Source organism: Scylla paramamosain, chromosome 2 (assembly GCF_035594125.1).
Source record: "Scylla paramamosain isolate STU-SP2022 chromosome 2, ASM3559412v1, whole genome shotgun sequence".
Lineage (NCBI taxonomy): Eukaryota > Metazoa > Arthropoda > Malacostraca > Decapoda > Portunidae > Scylla > Scylla paramamosain.
Window position 1 is genome coordinate 18475439 of NC_087152.1, and position 9562 is coordinate 18485000.

General features: G+C 36.2%; 1 protein-coding gene across 1 annotated transcript in view; it reads left to right on the forward strand.

The window, feature by feature from the left end:
• Positions 1-9132: 9132 nt before the first annotated feature.
• The window catches only part of LOC135111409 (uncharacterized), a 1223-nt gene continuing 793 nt past the window's right edge, over positions 9133-9562 (forward strand). The window contains exons 1-2 of the mRNA XM_064024670.1: positions 9133-9271; positions 9446-9562. The exon at positions 9446-9562 is cut by the window's right edge and continues 37 nt beyond it. Coding sequence (XP_063880740.1) covers positions 9269-9271; positions 9446-9562 — 120 coding nt within the window. The 5' untranslated portion in view covers positions 9133-9268. The remainder of the gene's footprint in view (positions 9272-9445) is intronic.

Sequence of the window (9562 nt, forward strand, 5' to 3'; positions counted from 1 at the left end):
TTATTTCATCTGTATAATTAGTTAATCTTTTAACCAAGTCTTCAGCCATATTGCTGTAGAAAGCAGCGGATAGATATGCTTATCAACACGGTTTTGGGTTTTGAGCATGCGCAGTTCGAAGGAGTTTAGGCGTTGACCTTTCCGGGGACTCCCCGATCTGTGGCGCTGCCACAGTCATGTCAGGTACTTCCTACCTCAAAATCAAATAGTGTTGTAGTATATATAAACTGTGATGCTCTTAGAAAAAAGGTAAGTTAGTGTAATTCATGTTTTTTAATGATATTTGCGTTCTTTTTTGCAAACACCGCAATATTTGGCAACGTTTCCTCTAGTCATTGTCAAGTCTCCATGGGTTACCGAGTAAGGTCACACGGTCAGAGTGACTGTGTTAATCCATGGTCACTTCCTCTCATGCCAGCAGCCAGGATGAAAGCTACCTCTCCCACTCGCTCTCGTTACCTTCACAACCGAAAAAAAGAGCTTATTTACTCAGTAAATAAGTATTTTTAGAAGAAAAGGCTAATAGGGGGCCATTACTTGACCACTCAAGAGCTGTTGCCCGAACAATGAAAGCCATCAACGTTAAACTAAAGAATAAAAATACATCATCATAATTTAAAGGAAGTATCATATCTAAAAGGAAATCTATAACATTTAAATGAAATTCAAAGTGTAGATAGATATTTGGGGGGAGGCAGCTTGACTGACTGAGAGACAGAGTTTTCTCAAATTCTGACTATTCATAGGCAAATATAGATCTCTGACAGAAATAAATTTGCATGAAATGTAGATTGTATATGCAAAGAGAGAGAGAGAGAGAGAGAGAGAGAGAGAGAGAGAGAGAGAGAGAGAGAGAGAGAGAGAGAGAGAGAGAGAGAGAGAGAGTGGGGGGAGGGGAGCTTGACTGACTGAGAGGGAGATTTTTCTCAATTTCTAATTATTCATAGGCAAGAATAGATCTCTGATAGACATAAAGTTGCATGAAATGTAGATTTTATATGCAGTGAGAGAGAGAGAGAGAGAGAGAGAGAGAGAGAGAGAGAGAGAGGTTACCAGCGACACATAGGCTCTAATCTGATAATTGGCCCAGTACAAGTTTTGGCAAATGTTGCAAGCTGGGGAATCCTTGGAAAGGACAATGCCTAAATGCTTAATTCAAAATGGTCACACCAGGAACACAACATGCTGTCCACAATAACATGGCTTTGGTTAAAAGATTAGCCGAATATAGGGATGAAATAGACCCAGAATGAAATAGACTCAGAATATTGTTTGTAAACAAAGAGCGGACACCTACGTATTTACAAGAGGACAGTTACAAACACGACACCAGGATGATCAAACCACCCAGTGTATTTATTATGATCTGACCACTTTGATTTGATCGTTTAGGCGTTGTCCTTTCTAGGAATACCCTGGCCTGCGGCGCTGCCAAACCTTGTACTGGGCAATTATCAGATTAGAGTCTGTGTCACTAACCTCGCTCCCCACATACCTCTCTCTCTCTCTCTCTCTCTCTCTCTCTCTCTCTCTCTCTCTCTCTCTCTCTGTATATTATAATCTACATTTCATGCAAATTTGCAAATCTATTTCTATCAGAGATCTATGTTTGCCTATGAATCATCACAATTTGAGAAAAATCTCCCTTTCAGTCAGTCAAACTGCTGCGGTCTCTCTCTCTCTCTCTCTCTCTCTCTCTCTCTCTCTCTCTGTCCATTGTGAATTTCGTTTAGATGTAATAGGTTTCGTTTTATATATGATATTTTCCTTAAACTAAGATATTATATTTTTATTCTTTAGTTATGACTTTTTTCCATACCACCATCGAGGTAAAAGTCAAGGCACATTGGTGGCTTTCCCTGTTCGGGCAACAGCTCTTGAGGGGTCATGTAATGACCCACTTATTAACCTTTTCTTCCAAAAAATACTTATTTACTGAGTAAGTAAGCTCTTTTTCTCGGCTGTGGAGGTGACAAGAGAAAGTGGGAGAAGTAGCTTCCCTCCTGGCTGGCGGAGAGAGATGAAGTAACCATGGATTAACACGGTCATTCTAGCCGTGTGACCGCACTCGGTCACCCATGGAGACGTGACATCGCCTGGAGAAAACGTTGCCAAGTACTTTGGTGTTTGCAAAAAAAAAAAAAAAAAAAAAAATTATATATATATATATATATATATATATATATATATATATATATATATATATATATATATATATATATATATATATATATATATATATATATATATACCATATTAACTTGTCTTTTTAGAGCATCACAGTGTATATATATATATATATATATATATATATATACTACACCACTTAATCTTAGTATAAGTGTGGCATAACCACAGTCCGGGGAATCCCCCAGAAAGGGCAACACCTAAACGCTCAATTCAGAACGGTCAGACCATAATATTCTTCTCCAGGAGTTTGTTTCTCCCCTGTAAGCAGTGGCTCATAACTCCAGACCTGCAGGTGCTTAATAACCGCCAGGTGAGCAGGTGTTACACTGTCCAGAAATCCTCCAAGAATACAGTCCCCTCGGGAATCGAACCCAGGCCCACCAAAGTGAAACAGATGCTCTAACCACTGTACCACCAGACCGTGTAATGGTGAGTATGCGTTTAGAAATTTATTAAGTGAAACAGCAAATGATGATGATAATGATGATGATGATGATGATGATGATGATGATGATGATGATGATAATAATAATAATAATAATAATAATAATAATAATAATAATAATAATTTTGAAGTGGGGCAAGTATGACGAAGCAGGTGTTGGGGAGTGTTTGGCCTGGGTGTTTTGTCCACGCCCACCTTTACACAATGGTGGGGAGAGACTCTCTGAGAGGCGCAGAGTGGCCTCTGTATTGTGAACTCAGCATAGCTGGGTAAATTCTCTGGATATATGAGTCTAAGTGAACAGAGATCCCCCCATACTTCAACTGACCAATAGGGCGGCTCCTAATGAACACCTCAGTCCTGTTCATACCATTCACACCTTCATACTATACCTCATCTCATAATAATATTCCTTAAAGTACTATATCCTCTCAAAGCTAGCTGTTACTTTCAGCCACTTAGTCCTAGTTCGTAAACTCCCAATAGAGGCTCCACTGTTAAGCCGACTCGACTATGATGTGTTGACACACCCTCCCCTTACCCGCATCACTCCTGCACCCGTATTGGTCCCGCACCTGCAAAATTTTGTACTGTACACCCGCGCTTGGTGGCAACCGTGGTGTCCGTTAGCCAGCGCAGGCCTTTGTTTGGTAAAGAAAACGACACACACGAGTAACTCGAGTGGGTTCACTGGGAAGAACACTATTAGCTTGAGGGTCTCGGTTCCAGTTAATACACGATCCCTCCCCTACCGCCCTCACTCTCTCATGAAGAATTTTCCTAGAGTTGATCCGTGGGTTGCCGCTTACTGTTTCGGATCTGGATCTTGTATATCAATATAATTTCAATTTTCTATACGTATATACAGTACGTATATAACCCGTATATGTGTGTGTGTGTGTGTGTGTGTGTGTTGTGTGTGTGCATATATATATATATATATATATATATATATATATATATATATATATATATATATATATATATATATATATATATATATATATATATATATATATATATATATATATATATATATATATATATATATATATATATATATATATATATATATATATATATATATATATATATATATATATATATATATATATATACGAGTATATATATATATATATATATCACTCACATTTATATTTGCATTTATACTTTACAAATTCACCCTCCTTCTTCGCTCTTTACGTAATTCCCAGCAGCAAAGACACACACACGAACACTCTCGGAAAATTTTTGGAAAGTCAGTGTTTAATGAAAACTGGTTTGAGAAGGAAACCATTGCCGGTGAGACAGATGGCATGTTCGCTGATCTCTCAAGGCCCGATACTTGTGAGGAAAGCTGCTGTGTGGATGAGATTCTCCATGTATGATTCCTGTTACATTTGATTAATTACAAGAGAGAGAGAGAGAGAGAGAGAGAGAGAGAGAGAGAGAGAGAGAGAGAGAGAGAGAGAGAGAGAGAGAGAGAGAGAGAGAGAGAGAGAGAGAGAGAGAGAGAGAGAGAGAGAGAGAGAGAGAGAGAGAGGATGGGGATTGCTAAATTAACGATATAAAAAGTGAAAATATAGTTAAGGAGATATATAAATAAATAACACACACACACACACACACACACACACACACACACACAAACATTTTTATGGTTTCTAAAATAGAATTACTAACCTCTGGAAGGAATTGGTCATGAAGTTCACCCAGTCATAATTAATAGATCAATAGCCGAGTAACAGAGTGACTCACTTGTACTGTGTTTTGTGAGTTTCTTCCAATGTTAAGTTTACTGAACTTATGAAAATTTATCAACTGGAAGCTTTATAAGAGGACTCAACAGATAAGAGGACTCATCATTGAAAGAAAAACAAAAACAAAGTGAGTGGAGACAGGTTACTCGACTTCAGACTACGAATGGAGAAATAACATGGGACCATTAGAACATAAAAAAAAGAATAAGGGAAGCTGCAAGATGCCATCAGGTCTACACGTGGCAGTCCCTGTATGAAACATACCTACCTATTTCCACCCATCATCCCCATCTATAAATTTCTCTAATCTTCTTTCAAAGCTCCTTCTGACAACAGTGAAGCTGAATTTACGATGGGAACTAACATGCTATAACGGAATACGGTGGATAGTCCTCTCTGAAAAATAGATGACATGAAACTGGAGAGTCCAGCTGACATTAATGAAATTCCGCCTTTATCAAAAGTTATCAGTAAATCTGAAAGCCAAAAGGATTATGTCTGAGATCGTTCACTGTTCGTCTTAAAAACAAGTTTTCTATGACTATTGTTCACATGTCAGTGTAGTCTCTGTTATTTTCTCTCATGGTATTTGAGAGTCGCACCATTGCGGGTATTCCTGTGTCATAGTAATATCTGGGAGGCGTGGACTGGTATCGGTATGACTGCTGGACGGATGTAACACTACCCTGAGAGCTGCATACCTCATATAAAATTTAATAACTATACCGTAACGGCTCCTTCATCGACATTTCTAAGAATGTTTTACTTTTGTGAGAATGCTTTTTTTTTTTTTTTGCCTCTGTCTTTATTTTTTTTATTTATTATATATATATATATATATATATATATATATATATATATATATATATATATATATATATATATATATATATATATATATATATATATATATATATATATATATCATTCTTTTCCTTCATCTAATTTCAGTATGTGTGATTTGAGTCAAACCCGTACCTCCACTTTTGTATTTTTCCGATTTTTATTGAAGTCAAGGATGTTTAAGAAAAGAGATAAAACATTAACTCTAATTGTAGACCTATCAGCTTAACATCAGTTGTAATAATGGAGTCACTGATCGCGAGGAATATTAGGGGTCACTAAAACAAGCATAACTTGATAATTTAGTCACAACATGGTTTCCTGAAGTCTTGCCTTACGAACTTCTTGAGTTGTTGTTGTTATTGTTCTTCTTCTTCTTGTTACTGGTGTTGTTATCATCATCATCATCATCATCATCATCATAACCTTTTCATTATAAATGCAAAATTGAAATAAGAACTCTCACCTGGCGGGATAATGGGAAGACGCAGTAAAAGATCAAGGCAAAGAAAGTGACAAAAAAAAAAAAAAAAAAAAAATATATATATATATATATATATATATATATATATATATATATATATATATATATATATAGATATATATATATATATATATATATACACACACACACACACACACACACACACATATATATATATATATATATATATATATATATATATATATATATATATATATATATATATATATATATATATATATATATAGTAGTAGTAGTAGTAGTAGTAGTAGTTTGAGAAGTCAAACTGTCCCAAGAAACCATGAGCAGAATATGTCATCTACCGAATTCATCCTCAGACCAGCAGAAAGACGCTTACACTGTTACGGCAGAACGCAAATGAGGCATCGAGTCGTATATCTGGCACGCTGTTCACGCATGCGCTCGTCACGAATTCTGGATTGACCTCGAGTGAACCTACACCGGCCGTTGTGTCTGTCGCCAGGCCACACTTGAATGTCACACCACGGCTAAACAACGCCTCAAAATACATATACGTATAGAATATTTCCAACTTAGAATACCTGTACTTTCACCTCTGGCAATATCCGTAGAAACTGCACAGTGGAACGAGAAGTGAAGAAGAAAAGCGGTCACAAGCAAGCAAACTAGCAAACCAAAAGCTCAGCTGCACAGGCGAAATCTTCAGCGACATGAGACTTATACGATGAATTATTGTCGCCAGAGGGTGAGAAAGAAACATGCACTGGCAAGACAAAGAGAGAAGTCAGCTTCAGACTTCACACATATAAAACAAATAAAGAATAAGGAAAGGATTATGAACAATAAAAATAAATTTCTTAGACGTTGCAAACAATATTTTGAGATACTGCAAATAGTAAAGCCCCTGAAATGTTTTGAAGACAGAGAACTTAAGGAGTGGGAAACTAACAAAAATCTAACACATGAATAATGAACGAGCAATGCGGATCATCCGCCACTTTTCAACCCTGCCAATGTACTGCGTTTTTCATCTAAACTAGACTTCATTCTTTTAGATTTGTTACTTCACTTTACTTGTCTATTCCCCCTTTAGCTTGTTAGAGAGAAATAGTGGATATTTCGAGAAAACTTAGAGCAGTATTGAAGAGGATGAGCGATATAAAAATCCCAGTCCTTGGAGGAGGGGTTCGAATGGTTGTGTCAGGTACGTATTTAACATGACAATATTAAGATGGAACAAATTCCAAGCACCTGGAGGAACAGTTAAATATAATATAATATAATATATATATATATATATATATATATATATATATATATATATATATATATATATATATATATATATATATATATATATATATATATATATATATATATATATATATATATATATATATATATGTGTGTGTGTGTGTGTGTGTGTGTATTTAAGGAAAAGGGAACCATCCAAGATTGTGTCAACTGTAGAAGAGTCAAATGGATGTCACACAGTGAAAGTTTTCAAAAGGATCATAAAGCAGAGGGCAAGAAGTGAAACTAGAGTGGGAGAGGAACGGTTTGAGTTTATGCCGGACAACAGTACAACGGATGCGATCTTTGCTCTGAGACAGCTGTAAGAGAAATATTGAGAAAAGGAAAAAGAGTTCTACCCAATGTTCACTACACTGGAAAAAAAAAAAAAAGTTTTCATGAGGTACCACGTCAGGATGTTTTGAACCACACGGGAATGAAAATAACCCCAGAAAACAACGTGCAAATAATCCATGATATTTATGAAGATTGACGAATAGGATGAAGAGCAGTGTGGGTGCAAAAGAAGAGTTCATATTAAAAGTAAGACTTCACCAGAAGCCTTCACTGACCCCATACCTATTTGTAATTCTTAGGTATACAAAGATGAAATATAATAGGTAGGAAGAGCCATGGGCCAAGGTTGTGAGGAAAGAGTACAAAGAAAATTGGAAAATTAGAGAAGGAAAGTGGAGGAAAGAGGACTAAAAGTTATTAAGAAGAAGACAGAATATCTGTTTTTAACAGCCGGCAGGAGCACGAAGTATGAATGCAAGATAGGAGACTCCAGATTAAAAAAAGTTCAAGCATATTGGCTCCCATGCTCCAACACTAAGATAGACGGTAACCTCGATGTGAAGGTCACTGAGGTATTCTATGACTGGAAGGTTTCTGCAAGAATTAATTAAGGGAAAAGTTTATTAATCAGTAGTGAAAGCAGCAATAATGTATGATGCAAACATGACCTTTGAGGAAGACACAGGAAAAAAGATGGATGCTGTAGAGAGGTTGGGTGTTGGGGGATTGGGGGAGAAGAAGGAGCTACAGGTGGAGGCCAAAGGCTAAGATAAATGATTAGTGATGAACAGCGGCCAAACATTTTATATCATGCGAAAAAGTGCAGAAAATTGTTCCTTCATTTATTAATGAATTAATCTAATAGTAATAATAATAATAATAATAATAATAATAATAATAATAATAATAATAATAATAATAATAATAACAATAATAATAATAATAATAATAATAATAATAATAATAATAATAATAACAATAATAATAATAATAATAATAATAATAATAATAATAATAATAATAATAATAATAATAATAATAATATTATTATTATTATTATTATTATTATTATTATTATTATTATTATTATTATTATCATTATTAGCATTATTATTATTATTATCATTAGCATTAATATTATTCTATCTATTATTACTATTAATAGTACTATTATTATCATCAATATCACCATATCATTATTGAAGCCATCAAACCGCACATTACCGAGATTTTGTTTTGCGTCACATCAATTCTATGACTTTTTTCCTTGGCCAGTCAGCCTGCTTTTAGGAAAGACACCCATCTGGTACCTAAAAATGCCTCATTGTTTCAGGTGCAACCTAGATTCTGTAAATGAAGGATTCATTACGTAAATTCAGCGTGCCAAGTCCTTCATGTCAAAAAACAGCAATTAAATACAATATCTAGTTACATCCAAGACTTTTTACGATGTATTTTTGTCTTATGCTCGGCTCTCTCTCTCTCTCTCTCTCTCTCTCTCTCTCTCTCTCTCTCTCTCTCTCTCTCTCTCTCACACACACACACACACACACACACACACATGCACTCTAGGAAAAGTTTTCTTCGAGGTTGGTGATTATTACGCACAGACCGGCCGTCAGACCGGTGAACCTTTCCACTATTATGAGCCTTATGGACCGTCGCTAGTCAGCGGGAGGTGCCATATTCTTTTTATCTATCTCCAACACAAGATTTTGGTATATTTTTGTTCATATATCCGTTTGTGTTTATGTTTGTATGTGTGTGTGGGTGGGGAGGGAACAAAACAGTGAACTGGCAACATCCCGATAACTGGAGAAGGGTGAGGGGAGGGAAAGAGAGGCGATGGAGAAAGGAAACAGGCCCACCTTCACAGGTATATAAGTCCGATTACATCATCCAACGAACAGACGATTCCTGAACGTCATACAGCTCACAAACTTGCACCTCTCTTCTTTCTCACTTTGTCTCAACATGGTAAGATGCTCCTTACGTAAATGTAACAAACCAACGCAATTTGAAGTTTCATATGTAAAGTGTGTGTGTGTGTGTGTGTGTGTGTGTGTGTGTGTGTGTGTGTGTGTGTGTGTGCCGTAATAGGAATTGGTAAACACACACATGGTTCGTCATTAACTTACCATTACACTCCAGCTTCGCACGGTGATAGTCGCTGTCATGGTGTTCGTGATGGTGGTGGAGGCAAATCCCGGGTGCAGATCCTATTGCAGAAAACCCAAAGTAGAAGGTGTACCTGACAGAGCCATTTAC